Here is a 23,350-nt window from a genome sequence, read left to right on the forward strand (position 1 = left end):
CAACTAAAGTTTGAGAACGTGTTTTGTGACGCGAACCAGTTAGGAGTTGTTGCCACATCCAAAATTATTCAACGGCTGGCCACTCGTTTGCTCTATATATTAAAATCTGGAAATGTTAGCTCCTAAAATTCACTTTATTCTTTCCATGGTGCGGTCGCAACTCGCACCCGGTTCCCATCCTACCCTCTCGAATTCCCCCATTTGGCCATTTCGTACACTGAATCTCGTTCCCCCACCATCCAAGCCCACCGCTGTAAAAGGCGGTCGTGAGTCGTGACAGTAGGGTTTCCCGATTCCTATCCCGCGTACAGCTTAGGCGAACCCCGCTCCTCTTCCCTCTCCCTTCCACACGCCTCCTCTCGCCCCCTCTCTCCTCCCGCGCCGCCGCCGCCGCCGCCTCAACCATGGGCAGGGGCAAGTTCAAGGGCAAGCCCACCGGCCGTCGCAACTTCTCCACGCCGGAGGAGATCGGTAACGACTCGGGCCCCTTACTCCCCGTTTATTCGGTTCGGTTCCGTTAGCTTTGTCTGCCGCCGTCGTCTAGGGACTGCTTGATCTGATGTACTGGCGAGGAAAGCTGTTTTTCCTCTTTGGCTTGATCGCGGTGTTCGTGTAGGATAAGAGCAGCTCGTGGTGACGTCAACATGACTGGTTTTACTGGCAGGCACGGGTTAACAACAACGATCTGATTACTTATTAAATAGTGCTCCGGGTCGATGAAGATGGGGTGTTCGTTCATTTTTCCCGGTGTATTTCCTCTTTTTTCTTCTTTGGTTTGGATGCTCATAGACTGCATATCTAGAAGGTTTATTAGGTGCTGCCTTTCCTCCATCCCATGATAGGACGACTTGATTGGCCTCTGCTCTTGATTTGATAACAAAGTTTCTACTCAATTTCACTCTTATCAGAGCTTCCCTGAAAAGTTTCTTTGTGAAGTTTAAACGCAGTGAGAAATCAATAGCACCCTGTATTCATCTAGTCTCAGACAAATAAGCTTTATCAGAGGCAGTATACATTGGAGATGCTACATTTGAATTTATTTGCATTAGTCCGCAACTGATTTCTCGGTTCTTTTCTTATAGATGGTACTATTGAAGCATTTGTATCATGTATTAGGGAGCTCTTTTTCCTTATAACCTGCCGCGTGCAATTTTGACTTACTTCTCCACTCAAATAAATGCAGCTGCTGGAACTTCAGGGCGCCCACGCTCCTTTAAGAAGGTTTGCACATTCTGCTAGATACTTAAATCAGCATAGTCCTGGGCTCCTCTGCTTTAGCTATGCCTGTATTATGAATTTCTAATTGTAACGTGTAACAATTGAGGTGCCACATCTTCCAATCTGATTGTGCAGATTTTTTTTTCTTTTGCCAGCCACTCAATTACATAAACAACTGGTTAATTGTAGGAATACCAGGAGTTTAAAGTGCACTTGACACAAATGTGATTATGCATATTATTTTCTGAAGATTGACTTATATATCTATATTTTTGAATAGAATGTAGCTGAAGCAGAGGAGGAAGAGGAAGAAATAGAAGAATCTGAAGAGGAAGAATCCGAAGACGACGGTGAAGAAAAGGTTGCATGCACCTTTTCTTTTGGAAGTGCATGTTCATGTGCATCATTTGTCCTTTATCAATCTGATTCAGTTTTTCAATATTCCAGAAACATAAAGGAACTGAAGGTATTATTCAAATTGAAAACCCAAACCTGGTGAAAGCAAAGAATATAAAAGCCAAGGAAGTTGATGTAAGTGGGTTATACCCTGTAATTTCTTACTATTGTTAGCTTAAAATAGTGCTATGGCATACTGGTGCTAGTATTAAATTTACGCTTCTTTCCTCCATTTTCTATACCATGGTGTTATACAAATGGATTTTCCCAGATATTTTAATTCAGGGAAAGCAAAAGTGGAGAAGTCTTTATTAGCTTTATTTAGATTCCTTTGTTCGTTGATACCAAATATTTTCGTGCATGTCTCCAACTAACTAAGCTTGCACTGTGCAGCTTTCAAAGACAACTGAGCTCTCAAGGCGTGAGAGGTATTTTTTTGTTACATCAGCTCATGACATTTTTTTTATTTGTGAAATGCTATGGTTATTTGTAGTTACGAGCTGTTTGTGTGTCATATCTTGTTTCAAAGGGAATCATTTATTATAATTTGTGGCTATGGAAAAATAATCATATAGCGAATAACTAGATAAAGAACCTACATGATGGTATACAGTAGTCGTCGACTTGTTTAACTTTTCATGTTACATAGTTCCTGCTGGGTCAACTGGTGTTACAGGCTATCATGAGCTGCTGTAGATAGCACATCTGAGATTCTGTATGGTGTCTAGTCAGTATGTTCACCCTTTCGTCTTCATGATATTTATAACAGGGAGTAGGTGTGTTGAAAAGAATTTACATATAACAGGGAGTAGGTGTGTTGAAAAGAATCTGGCTCGCAGCATACCTGTGCTCCTGACATGTCCTCATGCATTGTTGTAAAAAATAGTTTCACACTGCTTTCATGTTTATCTTTAGAGAGGAGATTGAGAAGCAAAAATCTCATGAACGCTATATGAAGCTTCAGGAGCAAGGCAAAACAGAAGGGGCAAAGAAAGATTTGGGTGAGTTTTTTTTTTCTATGTTGCACTTTCCTCTATCTTCTCTTGGTGACTCTTGATCAAGGTCATGTATGTATTCTTCATATGGACGAATTGCTACATGATAAGGTTCAATTGACATAGAACCATACGCCTCAGCAAGGAGAGTTGCCTTTTGTGAATGAGCGTGGTGAACCGAGTATAAGTATGAGCAGCACTAGATAACTTATGTCTGTCCCCCAATAGTATTTGAACATCAACTGGTTTAAGCGTTTCATCTTAGATCTTACGGGTTCGGTGCTGAAAGCGCAACTTTACTACTGTAATAGTTTATGCATTGATGATCCTGCAATGAACTTCTATTCTCCTCATGGAACTTAATCAGTAGTTTAAGCATTGGAGGCATATGACATGAAAGTGATGCATTTGCTGTGATGTTTTCAGTACCATTTTGTTTGCTGCTTTCATGCTTAACTTGCTCTTGAAAATCAACTAATGTTGTTATGGTCGGGCTTCAGTATGCACGGAAGAGGCCCAATAGTGGGCTGAATTAGGGGCTTAGCCCAAGTTATCTAGGGTTTAGAGGAGCTGTCCTCCTATATAAACACATGTACCCCTTCGATTATAATCAAGCAATAAACATATTTGCAACCCTAGCCGCCGCCTCCACCGTCCCGCAGCACCAGTGGATCAGCAAGCTCTTCGGCTTCGACTTCACCGTCGAGTACCGCCCAGGCCCGTCTCAACACGGTCATCGACGCCTTGTCCCGCCGCGACACTGAGGATGTCGCGGACGATGTTGCCACGGCGGGCACCCATACAACCTCCGCCCTAGACCTGGTAGAACCCTAGCCTCTACCAAATGTATTCGTCTTAGCCAACTTAGGTGTTTTGCAAAAGTGCAGTGTGATTTCACTTAGTCACCTATCCTCCAGCCTTGTGTTTAACCAGGGCATTCCAGATATAAGAACAGGAGACAATTTCGAAATTTTTAAATGCACATCTACTGCTTAATGCACTTTTTCACGTTTAGCTTTCAATAATGCCGATTTACAGCTCACATAATAATGTCTTCCACATTTAGCTTTCAGTAATTTCACGATTTTATAGCTCATAGAATATGATGCTCTCCTGCCTCATTCAATGTTGAAGCATTACATGGGAGCTGCAAGTTTCCCTAACTTATTGTTTTGTAAATGCAGAACGTCTTGCTTTAATAAGACAGCAGAGAGCAGACGCTGCAAAGAAACGCGAAGAGGAGAAAGCTGGTATGCCCCTTGATATCTGTATATTGCTTCACGGTCTTGATGTTATTGAGTTAAGGTTCAGCATGTTGCCCTACATCTTCAAAGTCAGGAAACCTGTTCAATAGCTCTGAACTTTTTACCAACATTTTTTGTGATGATGTATGTACTTCGCACTAAAGTCAGTCTCTCTGATCGAAGTGTTGGTATTTTAGTTTCATATGTAAGAGTTTATAAATAGCATGCCAGTTCATGAAGATTATATATACTGAATCATATCTTCTTCTTTGCAGCTAAAGAACAGAGAAAGACTGAAGCGCGCAAGTAACTGCGAAGATTGAGGAGGCATGAGCTGAGCTGTGCTGGCTGGATATTTATTGTTATGCATCTAGTATATTTAAACTCGGGTCTGTATTCAATCTATATTTCCATAAAATCATGCATTGACCAAATGTGAAGAGTCCTGTCGGCCTGGCTTGCTGTGAACATCATCTTGGCAGGGCACAGATGCAGTGGGATCAGCTTATGTAAGATTTCCTTTCACTCAAATTGATATGAAAAGAATTGCTGAAATTTGCTGCTCCGAGTGCCTGAGCTTCGTATGTGAGTATACGACTATGCGTGGCAACTTAGATGTGATGAAAGCGTTGCCATGGCATGTTGTGTGTATGTTATCGATGGCCGGGGCGTGTCATGCCACTGAGGGCATCTCGGCACCGGATTTAGGGTTTGGGGGATGATGTTTTTTTGTGCCGCATTTAGGGATCTCGCTGTCTAGCCACAGGGCATAAATTTATTTTTACATAATTTTTTTTCATTTTCATTTCAATGAATATTACACAAACTAATCCATAGTTAGGAACATGGTTTTACACAACCTCGGCCTCTACTAGCCATGGTGGCGGCTAGGGTTAGAAAAAGATGCGCTATGGTTTGTGTACGAGGAACGATGCGAGAGCGACCCTTTTTGTAGGCCGGAGGGAGGTGAGGGAGCGGTGGCGCGTATTAACAATCACGGAGAGCTACGCGCACAAGACGTGTCGCTACATCTTCGTGGAAATTGCACCGTCGCTGTGTGCCAATAACTTTCATTGCGACTTGGACGTCGTTCATGTGTCAATGACACATTAGGCCCGCCACTCTCCGTCTCGCTTTTAGCTCTGGCCGGCAGCCAGAAGGAGGCTTTGGGGGCGTAACTAGGGACGAAAAAATGTCCAACACCCCATCCCAAAAATCTTTGAATTTGAAGGACGCTGCTGGAGATGAGTCTAGGTACATCTATACTATACTAGTGGTAAATAAAATGACTCGGAGGGAGTAGATCAAATTAGTTCTTTTTTCCTAAATGAGGGAACCACACTTTAACATGTAGACTAAACCTGACCATTGTTCAAATAATCTGAAAGTAATTTGAAATAGAGTGAATATTAATCTTATCTTAAAAAGTGCGTCTAGACCAAAGTTGTGACAACAAATTAAATTTAGAATGATGGGAATATTAATCTGATCTGAAAAAAGGGCCATACAGGCAAAAGCTTAACCATAATCCATCACCATGACAAATGCAGCCCACAAATAGCCCACAAGGACCTTCTGCTATACCGAATGCTATAGTTAGCATGTAAAATTTATTTGCTTTAATCTCTCACAAGATATGGCTGTAAATGTGTCAAAAGCAGTTCTTTTGACTTGTTTTTATCTAACTACCAACAAGCACTATAACCCTTCAAGGGCAACATTTATGTGTCCCAAAATTCTCTACACATAAAAAGCTATAGATAGCTATAATCACCTTCAGCAGGTAATCCTAACTCAAACCCACTCAGTTTTGATACAATAGCAACTTCAGCCTTGGGCTTATTGGTTATTAGTGTTCCACGAAACATTCCACTGTTGTGTGAACCTGGATGGGCCTTGCTTGCAAAAATCTGACTTGCGTTTTGGATGATAGCGTAATACTAGTGACGTTAGCAGTACTACATGTGATTTGGAGCCACTGGAGCTTCACCTGTCAATCTTGTTTTTCATCATCTTGCGTTTGTTGGCATCGAGGTATTTCTTCCGAAGCCGTATGACCTTGGGAGTAACCTGATCAGATTCAAATGTCAGCAACTCAATAAAAAGCATACAAGAACTTGCTTAGGGAATGAAACTGGAATATGAGTTCCGACTAATGTATAGCCAGTTAGACGAGAACTCATTCTTTACCACATCTTTTGTTCAGACTAATTTGAACCCCAACGCATCACAAAAACAAGCAACAGGTAGGAGATTTTTTTTGGATCTGAATGTGCACCTACTCACCAATACTGCATGCTGCAGGTTGTATTCTTTACCTTTTTATATACACAAAGTACACTTCCCTCATTCAGATACGAAATTATTTTTATAAAGCATGCACTAAACTTACTAATACCAAACTGCATGGCAAGTGATTATTGACTGTTTCTTTGCCTGCAGTATTGTTTATACTATCTTTTGTAACTGTAACATGACTGATGGCTTACTCTTACCTGATAGAAGTAACATCGTGTAATATCCCCCTTGCTGGTGTAGTAATCAGCGTGAGGATCAGATCAAATCTACACACAGAGACGTGTGAAGGAAGAAAGAAGAAACAGAGCAAGCAGGGAGAAGGGGATAATTTGCTTCCATCTCTTTCTTCAGACTTGTCTCTTACAGAACACGCCCGCACATAATTATACTCACGCAACGCACGCAGTAGCTTGGCTCGCACACCCTGGCACGCAGGCCCCACACACACTCAGAATAGCTGGCGCCTATCAGGATCAAGTATACTACCTGGAGGCGCCCGGTGTGTCTAAGGCGTGCCGTCAGTCACGACAGTGCCTCCCCCAGAAGCACTGACTTGCCCCCAAGTCAGTATTGCTGGAAACCGATGCTTGAGTGTATCCCAGTTTTCCCAGGTGGCTGCGTCTTCAGGTAAGCTCGTCCACTTGATCAAGACCTGAGGCAACGCTGCATTCCCCTTCTTCACCAACCTGCGATCAAGGATCTTCTCTGGAACGGTGTCGACCGTGTCGAGCTCAGGCGGATTTGGTAGGTTAGCAAACACTGGTGTATGATCAGGTCGATAGTCCTTGATCTGAGACACATGAAAGACATTGTGTACCCTCGATTCTGTCGGAAGTTCCAGTCTGTATGCCACCTGACCAATGCGCTCCAGAACTGTATATGGACCAAAATATTTGTAAGCCAGCTTGGGGTACGGTCTGTTCACTACCGAAGCCTGGGCATAGGATTGCAATTTGAGCAGCACTTTTTCTCCCACCTGGAATTGCCGCTCTGTCCGTTTACTGTCAGCATAGATCTTCATTCTATTTTGTGCAGCTTTCAGATGTTGCTTGATAGTTTCAACCTGAGCTGCACGATCGGCCAACACACCTGCGACTGGAGAATTGACATCGACAGCAGGCAGAGCTCCCAGATTAGGTTCATGTCCATATAGCGCTTTGAAAGGAGAACATCCTAGAACAGTATGGAACGTTGAATTGTACCAAAACTCCGCCAGTGGCAACAATCCACACCACTGCTTAGGCTTGTCTTGGGCTGTGCACCGGAGGAACATCTCGAGGCACTGATTTACCCGCTCACTCTGGCCATCCGTTTGTGGGTGATAGGCAGTCGTGTATTGCAGTTTGGTGCCCAGAGTTTTGAACAATAGTTTCCAAAAATTGCTAGTGAAAATAGCATCACGATCCGAGGTGATCGAGTGTGGCATACCGTGCAATTTGACGATGGAGTCGACAAAAACTCTGGCAACCTTGGGGGCAGAATAGGGATGGTGCAGTGGCACGAAGTGGGCATACTTGGTGAAGCGGTCAACAACGACGAGGATCACGTTTGCTCCATTAGACAAAGGCAGGCCATCAATGAAGTCCATTGTGATGTCTTGCCAGGCACCTGCTGGTATTGGTAATGGCTGAAGCAGGCCGGCCGGTGGAGTGTTTGTATGTTTCGCATCTTTGACGGATGTCGCTGTCGAACGAAATCCTCCACCGCCGTCTTCATCCCGGACCAAGCGAAGAGGCGTTTGATGCGCCGATATGTGGCACGAATGCGGAGTGGCCACCCACGGCGCTTGAATGTAACGCCGCGATCAGTTTAGTTTGGAGTGCCGCATTGGCACCGATCCAGACCCGGCCCTGTAGGCGTATAATGCCCTGACTCAACTCGTACCCATGCTCATCAGGACTAGTGATCGCCAACTGGGTCAACCGAGTTTGTGCTGCTGGATCCGTGGCATATGAGTTGATTACCTCCTGCATCCACATTGGCTGCACGGCGGAGCATGCTTGAATGGCCATTAGGTGACCTATGCGAGACAGAGCATCCGCGGCATGATTTTCCGCTCCCTGGCGATAGATGATTTTGAACTGGAGCCCCATTAAACGAGCCATGGCCGACTGCCGTTCCTGCTTCTCCAAAAATGTCAAACTGTGATGATCAGTCTTGACCAAGAACTCGCCACGCTGCAGTGCACGGCGCCGGCGCTCAGCGCCATGATCAAAGCCAGAAACTCTTTTTCATATATCGATAGTTGCTGGTGTTGGATGCTAAGAGGCTTGCTTAAGAAAGCAAGTGGATGCTGGTCCTGCATGAGCACGGCGCCGATGCCATTATCGCACGCGTCTGTCTCCACCGTGAATTGCTTCTGAAAGTTGGGAAGCTGAAGTACAGGTGTGGTAGACATTGCCTTTTTTAGAGCTAAGAATCTTTGTGGTTGCACGATCGGTCCGGATAAACCCTTTTTTCTTCAAGAGGGTCGTCGGTGGCTTAGCGATAATGCCGTAGTTTTTGACAAATTTTCTGTAGTAGCTTTGTCAAACCAAGGAAGCCCCGGAGCTCGATCCATCACGGGTAGTGGCCGATCTTGCATTGCCTTTGTTTTACTAGGGTCGGTGGCGACGCCATCTCCCGAGATGATGTGGCCGAGATACTCGAGTTTTTCACGGGCGAATGAGCACTTGCTCTGCTTCACAAATATTGCTCGCTTGGAGTAACCGCAGAACTTCTTTGAGATGGGTGACATGCTCTGCCAAGGAGGTGCTGTAGACTAAAATGTCATCCATGAACACAAGCACGGACCGGCGCAGACATGGGCGAAGGACTGTATTCATCACACATTGAAATGTCGCTGGTGCATTGCAGAGACCGAACGGCATGACCCGAAACTGATAATGGCCTTGATGCGTCTTAAACGCTGTCTTGTGCTCGTCTATCGGCAACATTCTAATTTGGTGGTAACCAGCCCTCAGGTCGAGCTTGGAAAAAATCTTGGCACCTGCCAGTTCATCAAGGAGCTCATCGATAACCGGCATTGGAAAGACATTCTTAATTGTCATCTCATTTAGGCGTCTGTAATCCACACAAAACCTCCATGTGCCGTCCTTTTTCTGCACCAGAAGGACCGGGGATGCGAATGGCGACATGCTTGGTGTGATTATGCCGGTACCCGACATGGCTGCAACTTGACGCTCTATCTCGTCCTTATGCGCTGGTGAATAGCGATACGGTCTGGCGTTGAAAGGAGTAGCTTCAGGTTTCAACGGAATAGCGTGATCATATGGCCGTGCTGGTGGTAGGGTTGAGGGTTCTCCAAACACCGCACCAAATTCACTCAGAAGTTCTTTGATCTCAGGTGGGCAAGTGTCGGTGTTTGTTGTGGAATGTTCAGAAGTTGAATGAATGACCGCAATTGCCCAAACCTCGTTTCCTTTGGTCCATTTTGCTAATTGGTCAACTGGCATTTCTCTGAGAGTGGTTAGGGTAACTGGAGGAACTCCATGCAGTGTTACCTGCTTCCCTTGGTATGGAAACGACAAGAACTTCTTGTCCCAGTCTGTTACCATTGGACTATGCACTTTGAGCCAGTCGATGCCGAGGATGGCATCGTATCCACCCAAATCGAGCACACGCATCGGGGTGGTAAAAGTAGCACCGTGTGACCACCAAGTCAGAGCTGGAACAATCTTGGTCGTGTACATGTACTGACCATTGGCAACTTTCACTGGTATAGCTGGAGCTTCCTGCACTTCACAATGAATCCGGTCAAGCATATTTGCGTTGATGAAGCTGTGACTGCTTCCCGAATCAACCAGAATCAGCATAACTTGATTGCCCACCAATGCTCGGAGTCTCAAACAGTTGTTGCTCTCTGATCCTGATAATGCATTGAGAGACAGACTAAGTTGCTGTGCCTCGGCGAGATCGTTCATTTCCATTAGATTCAAGACCTCTTCAGATAACAGTATTGGATTCTCTGTTTCCTCCATCATATTTACTGCTGCTACTTGTTTTTGGCCACACTGATGTGTAGGGTCATATTTAGCACCACACTTGAAACATAAATTGTTTGCTCGCCGATAATCTCGCAATTGTCGGTCCTTCCAAAATTCTCCTGTTGCCAGTTTGAGTGTAGGCTTTTGAGCATCAGGTTTAGTTGTTTCTACTCGGGGCTGGAACATGGATCTGTGCCCTTTAGTCTTTGTTTCTTCCAACACTTCTTGTTGGACGCGTGCAATCAAGAACGCACGCTCCAGAGTCTCGGGCACGTGAGATTCAACAGGACCACGCAGCTCCAGTTTCCGGCCCCTGATGAACTGTGTAATGAAGAATTGCTCATCATAATGCGGGTTATGCATCGACACCTGGTACACCAATGACTGAAATTCCCTTTTGTACTCCTCGACCGTTCCGGTCTGCTTGAGTGCAAGCAATGCCTTCATACTCTGCCGTTGATCGTCACTGCCAAACTCGGCCTCCACTGCAACAATGAACTGAGGCCATGAATTCAGAGAGTGTCTCTGCTTGTATGCTTGCAGCCAGATAGCGGCATTGCCTTCCAGGTGCAATGTTGCTGTAGTGAGCCAGAGAGCAGGAGTGATGTTGAACGCCTTGAAATAGTCATAGCACTTATCTCGCCAAATCCTTGGGTGCTCGCCATCGAACCGTGGAAACGGCATCTTCGGCATCTGGGTTCGACTGCCATGTTCATGGTGAGATATGTGGTTTCTACTGCCACCAAAGCATACTGGACCACCGCCACCCGCAGTTCCAGACCCACAGCCGCCAGCGCCCCCTGAACAACTTCCACTTGGGCCTCCTTGTACACCGCCACCAGCGCCTCCTGGTCCACCGCCGCCCCGAAAACCTGCGCCTCCTGGCTCGACCTCGACCTCTACCGGTGCTCCCGTGCTCTTGTTCGCACCACTGGACGCCGCCCCAGCCATGTTCCCCGTCCTGTGCGTAGAGTGTCCAGCATGGAGGAGGATGCTGGTGTCGAACTCGGAGCCGTCATGTTGATGATGCGTCGATGGGTCGCGCTCCATGAGCTGCAGCTTGGCGAGCAGCGATTGCAGAATTCGCGCGGTGTCGTCGTGCTTGGCAGCGCTTGCCTCGATCGCCTCCGCCTGGTGGTCGAGCTGCGCACGCATCTGATGTTGCGCCGTGTCCACTCCTGCCACCACACCATGGAGTAGATCGAGGCTCTTCTGGAGTTTGTCGATCGCCGCACCTGTCTGATCTGCTGATTCCCCCATTGCATCGAGCACGTACTGGGTCTGCACCGATGGCTTGGCGGGCGCCGTGGTGTGCTGCTTCAGGATCGAGCAACCGGCGCGAGGATTTACAGTGCTCGGAGAGAAATCGACCGAAATCAATCTCCTCTAAGCACGACCCGACCCCGGAATAACTACTCAAGATCGAGAGCGCAATCACCCCGATTCCCAGCGATAGCGCCAAGGAACACCCAAATCTGATACCAAGTGTAATATCCCCCTTGCTGGTGTAGTAATCAGCGTGAGGATCAGATCAAATCTACACACAGAGACGTGTGAAGGAAGAAAGAAGAAACAGAGCAAGCAGGGAGAAGGGGATAATTTGCTTCCATCTCTTTCTTCAGACTTGTCTCTTACAGAACACGCCCGCACATAATTATACTCACGCAACGCACGCAGTAGCTTGGCTCGCACACCCTGGCACGCAGGCCCCACACACACTTGACAGAATAGCTGGCGCCTATCAGGATCAAGTATACTACCTGGAGGCGCCCGGTGTGTCTAAGGCGTGCCGTCAGTCACGACACATCGCATGCCATCGGTCAACAGGATCACTGTTTGTGTCAGACTATAGAATTATCTCAGGTATCAACATTTTATTTTGACCTATAAATCCTCGTTTAATCGTTCAAACCCAGTATAACAGGTACTTTTCAAACATCAATGATGTAGTTTCACAAAAAAAACTTCAATGATATAGTTTCGCAAAAAAAACTTCAATGATATAGGAAATGGAATAATGATTCATAATCTAGAAGAATCAATTGTTTATTTCCTTTGGCAAACACTGCTCGATCCTCACAAAACAGAATCAAGCAGTTTTTTTGCACTAAATAAATGTTTGAAGAAAACACAAAACTTGCCTCAATCAGCTCATCTGAAGCAACATATCCAATTGCCTCTTCCAAAGTCATCTGCATGGTCAACAGTTTGCATTATAACATTATTACTGTATAAAATAGCTAAGAACCGCGTTGGTTAGTTAGATGAGCATTTCAAGAGTCTAAATAAGGAAGGAATGCAACACTTGTTCTCTAAACAAGGGTCAATCTAAAGGTATCAGTCCCCGGCTATGAAAACCAAGGGCAAATACGGCCATATGTTCTTCGTTGAAGATGGGCCGTTGATGATTGTCAATTAGGTCTTGTAGTATGGTATGTATATATCTTATACACAAAAGTAAAGGACATACCAAGCGAGGTGGAGATAGGCGGATATTTTCATCCTTTCCTGGGGCTCGGATGTTTGTAAGTTCTTTAGTTCTCACAGGATTGATCTGCCCAAAAACATTATTTTCATGTGATACAAGAAAACATTATTTTCATGTATTACAAGACAGAAACTGACTCTTGCATAGTAATACTCAACTTACCTCAAGATCACTATCACGTGAATGCTCGCCAACTATCATGCCTTCGTATGTCTTTCAACAAGAAAGAAAGAAAGAAAGAAAGAAAGAAAGAAAGAAAGAAAGAAAGAAAGAAAGAAAGAGGGTTAAGTTAATCTCCTGCACCTAGAAGGCACTATAAGAAATGATGTGATGTAACTACCTCCATCCCAGGAGAGACAAAAAGAGTACCACGAGCTTCTAAACTCATGAGTGCATGTGAAGTGATAGATCCCTTGCCAACAGATACCTATACAAAAACACAGAGAGCAATTAACTTTTGCTCGTAGAGTTGAACACCACATAGCAACTGTTCCGAAGTCTTAATTCTATTAAACATAATCCATTTTAGTTCAAGCGTGCTTAAAACCGATATCAGTAATAGTATCTGATTGCAATGTAAAATATACTTCACAAATAAGCAAACAAGACAGCGTAACATAAGAATATGAAGGTGATGAAATTGGATTTTACCAGAACTCCTTTTCTAACAGTTCCTAGTGGACCTTTGTATTTAGCATATGCTGCATTCATAGAGAAAGCGTCGGTCAAATAACAATGAAGTCTAGTTACATGTATTTATCACACGCTGCAATATGAATTAAACCATTATGTACCACTGAATTATAATTAGCATCATACCCTGGAAAGCACGATGCATAAATCCAGTTCCACGTGTATGGCTGTTGAAAACTCCTTTAAGACCCACCAAACCCCTGCGTCCATAATAAATCATTTGATATTATCAGAACCAAAACTAGTAAAGGCATATTACATCAGTCAAAGGAATCAATAGATTCCAATACTGGCAAGGTTCTTTTGATTTTACAGTAAATCCTACCGGGGCAGATATATGAGGTATAAAGACACACAATTGGCTAAGAGTGTAAAAGAGATGAAACATATAGCTGTAGACATATTATATTCTAGTACAAATTGGCTATCCAATCATCAAGTATTACATGCAACTGACCTAGATGGACATGTCAGGAAGATCCGAGTTCTTCCCATTGTCCCAGGGACAGGGCCCATGTCCAGAACTTCACCCTTCCTGTTGTTTAGGGTTGTCATCACAAATCCAACATGCTCCTCGTCCACCTACAATATCCGATTCATAAATTGAAAATATAAAAAAGAACATGTGCAGATAAAGAAGCTCAAACATAGCTTTCCTGATTTCTACCTCAACAGTTACTTCTTCAATAGGCTCTAGCCTTTCCCCACGCTCTGTTTTATACCTAATTTCCATGAAGAATACTGGTCAATCTCAAAGTGGAAACAGTGCAGTCAAATTGCTGAGTTCCACATCTTACAAAGGAAAGAGTGAAATGGCTTAAGAACAAATATGATACTAGACATCTAGATAAAGTAGAGACAGTTAGCTTGCAAAAAAGAAAGTGCTCGCATGCAAACGAGAGATAACTTGTGCAAAAAGATAGAACTCACATCACTCTTGGGGGTGAAACTGAAAGCTCAAATCCTTCACGCCGCATGTTCTCAATTAAGATTCCTGGAAGTTACACAGATCATTATATGATACTGATGACTAAATTTCTCATTATATCACACAGAAGAATGACATGGGGTGCTTTCAGTTAGATGGTATCTTCCAAAAGAACAGGAGGGATTTTGCCAATGTTTCACACCTAACTGAAGTTCCCCCCTTCCTTGAACTTCAAAAGATTCTGACAATGGTCCAGGAAGAACATTAATTGCCAAGTTTGTTTCTGCCTCTGCCATCAAACGGTTCCCAATTTTTGCTCCAGTTACCTATAAAGTTTTAAAACTCAAGCCAAGTGAGCAGTTACTGATGTCCAAAATCATTCAGTACATATTAATATGCCTAGTTAAAAATTTGCGGATCATACATTAAAACTTCACCCTACAAATTGATAGATTATGCTACCTGCAGTTCATTTTAGTTTGTACCAGCAACATCTGAAGCTGATCTATAGAAGTAATATTGGATCTATGTCATTTAACGGATGAGATTGTCACAAGTGATGCTGACGCTGTAAGTGTTATGCCAGACATGCAGAAAAATGTTGCCATAAGTTTGATATGCCATACATCAACAAATGCGAAGGAACTTCACAAATATATTATAGTGCATATTATAAACAAAAAAATGCATTGGCAAAAGAAAGTGTCTCTGTATCTGTGTATAAGTATCAATAGTACTATCCCCCTACTCACACCAAGGACTAACTCCACATATCGATTTGGGAATTCATGATTCGAGAACAAATTTGCCATCCATCATGTGCTGGAAGTCAGTGGTTACCATCTAACAATGATTTGTAACTGGGCTATGGGTTGTCAACCACATTCATTTTTGTGAACAATTATAAACTTACATAATGCTATATTTCTATTTCCCTCAAAAAATTGAAGATTAATGATATTGAACATTTCTATTATGTAAATATACCAATCAAAGTGAATCCAACCAGAAATATCAAGATATTTATTTCAGAAATCTGCATATGAATCCAACTCCAGAGCAAAATAGCTGTGCAACGCGTAGAGTACACCATCATGATTCCATGAAAATTAACAGCTTTTAAGGAATTTCTGAACTCTACATAAAATTTCAAGCCAACAATTAACCATACATGTTCGGGCACGATATATTTCACATCATGAGTTATAATATTCTCTAATATTAGTGCATGTGCCATACAATTTTTTTAAAAACGGTTTATTTTCAGCCGAATACCTCTGTTGTGGCATGTCAAATAGAAAGTCACTCTGATTTGCTCAGAAGGAAAGAGCAAGGGGAACTCATTTACTAATGTAGAAAGAGCCAGTCAGGTTTACTTCTGATCTGGTACCCTTCCTTTGTTGTTCTACTCAGTCAGATAGAAGGGTCGCTCAGGTTTGCTCAGAGAGAAAAAGAATCAAGTAAACGGAACTGTTTTACTGATGTAAAGACCAGTTATTGGGTACTTACATGAGTGCCATCACGGCCACCCAGTGGTGAATCATTCACACCGAAAGTCATAGATATTGTGGGAGGGTCCAACTCAACTGCTGGCAGAGCAGTCAAAACCTACAAATAACAGTCACATGTAAAAACTAAGAAATAGCTGACAATTGAAAACGAATATGTGTTCAGCTTCAGCAACAAGTAGCAAAGCATAGAGTTATCACTACCTCCGGATTTGCCACAGTGTGTCCAATAGCTGGACCAGACAATCCAGCCATTGAAATTATATCTCCAGCTCCTGCAGCCTCTATGACCACCATGCTTGTGCCTTTCTTTTTCATGAGCTTGACAACCTAAGTTTATTTTGCAATATACAAAGGCCATTGAGGCTGTTAACAAATCCAATAACTAACACATATTGAATGATAAAGGATGGGTTTGGCACCAAAGAGAAAATGTGCAATAAGTTTGGTCAAACCTTTCCATCCTCAATCTTCTGAACCCCTTCATCCGTGTTGCGCAGACCATGAACTTTGTCGCCAACATGGATAACTCCAGAGGTTACACGCCCAGTGAGTATTCTTCCTAGGTAAAAATCACGCTCCATCATGGAAATCTGTAGAAGAGCATGAATACCTCTGCTTCAGAGTGACTATTACAAATAATTGAGTTTGTAAATTCAAAACGGAGATAAATCTTAGATGGTGAATCCTATTGTAATCCCTCTGTTTCAAAAGAAGAGAGATATACGCTCAGTGGAGCACTTTAGAAAAGTAACTGCTGTGAGAATATAACGGAACTGTTGTAAAATGCAACGGGCATATTTGCAACAAGAGAAGATTCACACAATGACTTGTATTGTGGAAATGCCTTACCAATGGGTAAGGAAAAGAACATTTATTGCAATTGTAAACAAAATATTTGACTACTTGGAGAACAGTACATATGCAATTTCATTGAAAATTGTGACAGACAGTTTAATTGTGATAATTTAATTGTTGGCAATTTACTAATGTCACAGAGTATGCAAGCAACTAGGATAGTTAGAAGTTAGGACAGTGTTTTGTATCTGGTTCACACATTGGCAACGTATTGCTCTTCCAGACATACTTTGCAAGGCTGGAACTTATCGCATATTCACGTAGTGTTATGTGTAAGGAAATGGACACTTCATTATTCCAATAGGCTAAGAATATACTATTACGCAAGCATAGTGACTAACATCTACATACCTACTACATGCACAGCTACCATACAGCTACCATTATGTGTGATTTATCATGGCTCTAGTAACGAACATGTATATCAAAGAAAGATGAAGTCGCATACATGACAGCTTGAGGCCTTGAGCCATGCTATTATGAGACATGATCATGCAACGAACACCGAATCTTGACAAATACCCATGAAAACAATGAACTGGGCACAAGAAATTACGAGATATGTAGAAATCCAAAATATGAATATGTGAAAGACTGAAAGTCGATATGTACTGCAAAAAAGTAGTGAAACTCATTCCTCAACAATGACTAAATCCATACACCATCTTAAGAGACATACTATGAGACACAAAACTATCAACATGAAGCATGGATGATAAGTTAAATGTCCATTTCAATCACTACTCAACAGTCCATTGTTAATGTTGTATCATCCAAGATTTTTTTGGTACTTGAACAAAGCAAGGACCAAACAGAAAAGGAATAAACAAGTGCTACCTCCGTCCTAAAATAAGTGTCTCAGTTTTGTCTACACAAGGATGTATCTAGACACATTTTAGTTGTAGATACATCCATATGTAGAAAAATTTGGGACACTTATTTTAGGATGGAAAGAGTACATATCAAGCACCTTTTGTATTGATGTCTTCAGCATATTCATTCTTATAACCAAGAAATATTAAGGGATATCTCTCTTGCAATTTTACTGAAACGGGAGGTGAATGTGCCCATTAAAATTATCATGGTTGCTGAGAGGAAGGTGAATGAGCACATCAACCTTATCATGGTTGCTGCAGCATGCCTAGTGATTTCACCTAAGCCATGTCGAGGTTAGCATACATGCTAACGTGCATCACCCCATGCAGAGCTGGCTCGAGAAAAATCAGCACATTTCAAGGCTGTGTCAGTGACAGGCTGGCAAACCACATCCATCCAGGCTTGCCTTGATTAACCAGGTTTATTGGCTCAAACTAAGTGGGAGGTTATCTAGTTTGGGTCTTTTCAAGGTGTACTATAACTTGGCTTGGTCTGATCTTGCTTGGTCTGATCTTGCTTGGTCTAGTTAAGATGCAAAACTACTTCCCAACATGGTACAACTAAAAGAAAACAAAATTCATAAAAAAGAATACATACGAGTCATGCCAAGAACTATGCCTTGTGTGGCACCAAAGTCATGCAACTGTCATGTGAAGCCGGAATTAATAAAGTACAAACCGCATAAGCGCATACTTTTGCCCTGTTAGAAGGGCGAACCAAGTGATGCTAGTTTTTCAAAGCTAAAATTATCTATTATTCAGAAATGAAGGTAGAAACCATGTTGTAGTTGCTAATTCAAGTGGATGTTTCATATGAAAAATAAATGCAATCCCCTTAATAGTATGTCATTCGATCATAGACCTTGAAAAACATGGACTGAGGAATAACAACGAAATATAAAATGTGCCCTCATCTCAAACAAAAATCTTGTTCTGATTTTGCTAAATATACTAACCAACATTTGGAACGGAGCCTCAAGGTCAGCTTTTGGGGGGCGAACATGTTGTACAATGGAATCAAGCAATGGAGACATATTTTTTGCATCATCAGGAGGGCACTTGGTGTACTCCAAGGAAGCCCACCCTTCTTTAGCTGATGCGTAAAGAACTGGGAAATCTAACTGTTCTTCTGTAACATGCAAACAAAACAATGTCACTAACAAAGAAAAGAAAGGTTTAGGGTAAACCAATTTGAATGACTAGAAATGCACCTGTAGCTCCCAGATTTGCAAAAAGATCAAAGACCAAGCTCTGAACTTCATCGCAGGTTTCTTCAGAAACTGTTGAAGTGACATTAAAAAGGCACAAAACATAAATACAAGGAACATATATATGCCAAAAAATAAATACATGTGTAACCGATCCGCAATTTGCATTTTTTTACCTTATATGGACAAAAAATACTTTGCTAGCAGGACAAAAAGGATTAAAATACATGCCAGCTTTCTTAGTTATATGAAAAAATTGTGACTGAAACTTCTAGATTCCAATGATGTGGAGTTAACATAGGAAAAATCATGGTTTATTAGCCTCATTTTGCAGTTAATTAGTGACTAACTAGCCAGTAATCAACCCTTTAGGGGTGGGGTGTAGGGGAAACTGCTGTATATATCTGTGTAGTTTTATTCCCCTTGCCTATACTAAATTACAGCCACTCTAAGTTGACTTTGCATGCACCTAATATGTACCAACTCAACCTATGAACATTTTCATATGGTAACCGCCAAGTATAATTGGGCAAACTAGTACAACGTAATATGTAAAAAAATGGTTCTGCTCTTTATAAATAAACCGGTTACTTTAATTGTATCTAAACTCATCCACTGCATTCATGAGTCCCAGCCAGCACTTTAATCATTCCTAGTGATTCGGTGCAGACTGTAGTTAAGGCTAGAGGGGTTTTTTTTTTGGGACCGAGTAACCGGAGGGGAAACCCCTACTGTGTAATTTTCTATTTATAATGGTATGTACAGCTAGAGGGTAAATCAATGGTTACACTATCCTTGAAGTAATCCCTCCCTATACATTCTTGTGCCCGAGGAGTACTGTTTAATGGGCATAACTTCTGATAATCGAGCAGACCTGAAGGCCTATCAACCTTGTTGAGGAGGAGGATTGGGCGCAAGCCATACTTCAGAGCCTTGGAAAGAACAAATTTGGTTTGTGCTAAAGGTCCCTCCCCAGCATCAACAACCAAGACCGCCCCTTCCACCATTCCAACAACTCGCTCAACCTACAAAAAGAAAAAGCAATAGCCATCTCAAACACCACCTCAAAATCATCATTTCATCAGTCTATGCATAGAATTATACCAAAAGTGCTTACTTCACCACCAAAATCAGCGTGGCCAGGCGTATCAACCATGTTGAGCTCATTCTCCTTCCAAGGAACAGAAGTGACCTAAACATATATAGGCAAAAGGAAACAAGCATAGTCACTATCAGACAGTTGTTGAATACACCGATCCTCCCACTAATTCGAATACATAGACATGGATGGGGCAGCGAAATCTCGAATTGCGAGTGGCCTTTGAACCAGATCTTAGTCCTTCTCCTATGGATGTCTGTGTTATATCCCTCCCCTCATCTGATGCACGCAAATTGATCTACGAAATGCTCAGCAGGAATAAGAGAGGGTTGGTTACCTTGGAGGAGATAGTGATGCCGCGCTCGCGCTCGAGGCTGATGTTGTCCATGGCGCGCTCGTGGGGGATGTCGGCGCCGCACTGGCGCAGGAGCCGGTCCATCAGCGTGGTCTTCCCGTGGTCGACGTGGGCAATCACCGCCACGTTGCGGATGCGGGCCGGGTCTGTGGCACCTCCCAGCGAAGAAGCGGGCGAGGTGGCCGTGGATGCAGCCGCGGAGGAGTAGAGGCGGTGGCGAAGGGAGGAGGCGAACGGCGACGGGGTCGATGCCTGTGAGGGGAAGGCATGGCGTGCCCGGCTCGCCGACGAGCGGAGGCCGCGGAGCAGAAGCGCTGCGGCCATGGAGTTCGCTCGTGGCGGCGGCGGAGGGTGATGCGAGATTTTGCGCGGTCAGGTGGAGAGGTAGACGCAGCCACTCGAGGGTTTTGCTCGGGGCTGACGGGCCGACGGCGACGGGCCCGTGTACCGCACGCCATGACTCCAAAATGTTGTGTTGTACAGAGTATGTGCCACTCAAATTTTGGTTGAGTTTGATGATGATGTTGTAAATTATGAGTAATCTAGTTTGCCCGATTAATTTTTATTTACTCCTACTTTTTTACGAGAAATGTTTTATTTATTATTTGACCAAGAAAACATGTTTGTCAGTTGTGACTATCGTTTTCTAAACTTAGCAAATTATATTTCAAGCGCCAAAACTGATCCCATACAATTAGGCGTAAAATCAATGGATATGTTGATAGAAGTTTTAGAAAATTGTTGAAAGTGCATAAAGCCACATATAGCTTTTGATAATTAATGACAATCTCTATGAACTAATATTGCATTAAGTTATATGTGCAAGTTCAAGATGAGCTAACTCGGATGGATCATATGCTTAAAGCTTGCTATTCATATGGTGTTCATGGATATATGAAGATGCATCGAAGAAGAAGCTCACCCATAGTGGAGTATGGGGGAGCATCCGCAAGACTTCATCAAGCAAGCACAATCAAGAACGGTGTGTCATCTTGTCGCGGTCAAGATCATCATCATCGAGTTCAAGTGGAAGGTGCAAGGTTAAGGTTTGCTCTTGATATAGTTTCTTTCTTACCGGTCTCGTGGTTTAGCTGGGAGACCGGTTTACAGGATAGTGGTCGTACTATCAAGGGGCTCTCGAGTGAGTAACTCGATCGTATCGAGTGCGGACAAATCTTTGCATCCTTGCATAATATTTCTTGGTTGTTATTTGGATCTTATCCATGTGGAGTTTTAGAGCTTGTGGTTATTTCTATGACAAGCTCTAGTTCACCGGAAACAGATTTCGCGTATATCACTTGTTGCGTTTTCGCTATCGGTGATTTTGCAGGTTTCTCTTATTGAGAGGTTTCATTCTAAAAATCATAGAAAATTTACCCCCCCCCCCCCCCCCCACACACACACACTTTTCATGGGGGTAGCTCTTGTCGTCCTCTTTGTAACGTCTCATTTTGATTTTCCTATCTCAAGATATTTGCATTTTAGTATTGCCTTTGTTTGATTTTTAAAAGAAAAAAGGGGGCAGTTGGGCTACGATGTGCAGGCCGGTAGTACCGCCCGAGCTATCCCGGTACCACCGCAAGGCCACGGCCGGTAGTACCGCCCTGGGTACCACCCTTGGTACCGGAAAATAGCACTTGCTCCCAGTAGCCTTGCGACGGTGGCCGGTACCACAGCCGATACCATGGCCGGTGGTACCGCCCCGGAATGGTCGGTGGTACCGGCCTCCCCCTCCCGCGGCAGCTACGCTCCCCCGTGCTGCCACGTCGACCACGAACGGTAGTACCGGCCCAATCTCGGCGGCACTACCGGCCCAGCCAGGCCAAGCCCAATAGGCAGATTTCCTGCCCTACCTTTTTAAGCCCCAATTTTTTCCTCTCTCTCAAGTCGCTTCTTCTTCCTCTCTCACACACTTGCTCTCCTCCATTGCTAATCTTTTGAGAGCTCTCCCTCACTCAAATCCCTCCATGATTCTTGCTCAAATTTGAGGAAAAGAGAGAGGAGAGCTAGATCTATATTTGCATCAATCAAATCCCCCCTCTTTGTGATGGAATATCTAGATCTAGATCGTGGAGAGAAATTTTGTGTTCCTCTTCTTATTTTGTTCTTCCTCTCTTATTCCCCCAATAGTTTTAATAGCTTTGTTGGAATTTGAGAGTGAAGGATTTGGGCATCTTTGTGGTGTTCTAGTCATTGCATTTAGTGCATCAGTTTGACTTCTCTGCGGTGATACGTGGAGGTGAAAGTTCGTGAGATAATCACTTCGGGAGTTTGTTCCCGGAGTTTGTTCCTCTTGGGTCTTTGGACCCTAGATGGCTTAGTGGTCTTTGTGGTGTTCTTGGGAACTCCAATTAAGTTGTGGAGATTCTTCAACGGCAAGGCCTTTGTGGCAATTTATTGGAAGCCTCCAATTAAGTTGTGGAGATAACCCCAAGCTTTGCGCGGGTTCGGTGACCACCCTAAGATTCCATAGTGGATTAAGGTCTTCCCCTTTGGTGGGAAGGGTCAAGGAGCATACGGTGAGGCGTTCGTGGCGTTTGGAGTGCTTTGTCCTCCACACCACTCCAACGGAGACTAGCACTCGCAAGAGTGTGAACTTCGAGATACATCGTCGTCTCCGCGTCATCTCGGTTATTTCTATACCCAAGCTATTTACTTATGCACTCTACTTTGTGATAGCCTTCGTTCTTGAAGTTATACATCTTGCTATCACATATTTGCTTGTATTGCTTAGCATAAGTTGTTGGTGCGGTGCACATAGGTGAACCCTAGTTATATATGTTTGTGCTTGATAAATTAAACGCTAGTTTTATTCCGCATTTGTTAGGCCATGATCGTAAAAGTTTTAAACAACCTATTCACCCCCCTCTAGGCGACATGTGTGTTCTTTTAGGGGCGACGACGCAAAATGAAAAATGGGGACATGCCGGCGTCGAGCCGTGCACCCCATAGGCGCCCCCAATACAATTTCATATATAATGAATATTTAAACAACAAATAAATTGTGATAATTTATTACAACTTAAACAAATGTTGGACATAATTCAACAAGTTCAACATAGCACATAAATAAGTTAGGTTCATCAAACCACGCAAATTTAAAAGTTTAAATCACAATGGCAAAGAAATAAACAAACTAGATGCCGCCTTTGAGAATCCACAAATGCTTCACCAGATCATCTTGCAGTTGGTGATGAGTGT

The 23,350-nt window shown here is 43.3% G+C and overlaps 2 protein-coding genes across 2 annotated transcripts; one reads left to right on the forward strand and one right to left on the reverse strand.

The window, feature by feature from the left end:
- The first annotated feature begins 268 nt into the window (after positions 1-268).
- On the forward strand, positions 269-4,408 carry LOC127343895 (uncharacterized). Its single transcript, XM_051370088.2, has 8 exons — positions 269-471; positions 1,184-1,221; positions 1,499-1,579; positions 1,666-1,749; positions 2,008-2,042; positions 2,530-2,615; positions 3,794-3,859; positions 4,129-4,408. The coding sequence occupies exons 1-8, from the start codon at positions 405-407 to the stop codon at positions 4,161-4,163; spliced, it is 492 nt and encodes a 163-aa protein (XP_051226048.1). The 5' UTR covers positions 269-404; the 3' UTR covers positions 4,164-4,408.
- A 1,024-nt stretch (positions 4,409-5,432) lies between these two features.
- LOC127343894 (uncharacterized) lies at positions 5,433-20,556 on the reverse strand. Its single transcript, XM_051370087.2, has 19 exons — positions 20,132-20,556; positions 19,813-19,887; positions 19,570-19,720; positions 18,699-18,767; positions 18,444-18,616; positions 16,210-16,347; positions 15,959-16,084; positions 15,756-15,854; positions 14,449-14,572; positions 14,249-14,312; positions 13,986-14,040; positions 13,776-13,900; positions 13,445-13,518; positions 13,277-13,326; positions 12,966-13,052; positions 12,788-12,838; positions 12,608-12,691; positions 12,279-12,329; positions 5,433-5,923 (listed from the first exon to the last, which is right to left on the reverse strand). The coding sequence occupies exons 1-19, from the start codon at positions 20,471-20,473 to the stop codon at positions 5,840-5,842; spliced, it is 2,022 nt and encodes a 673-aa protein (XP_051226047.1). The 5' UTR covers positions 20,474-20,556; the 3' UTR covers positions 5,433-5,839.
- Positions 20,557-23,350: the final 2,794 nt, after the last annotated feature.

This window comes from Lolium perenne, chromosome 3, assembly GCF_019359855.2.
Source record: "Lolium perenne isolate Kyuss_39 chromosome 3, Kyuss_2.0, whole genome shotgun sequence".
Lineage (NCBI taxonomy): Eukaryota > Viridiplantae > Streptophyta > Magnoliopsida > Poales > Poaceae > Lolium > Lolium perenne.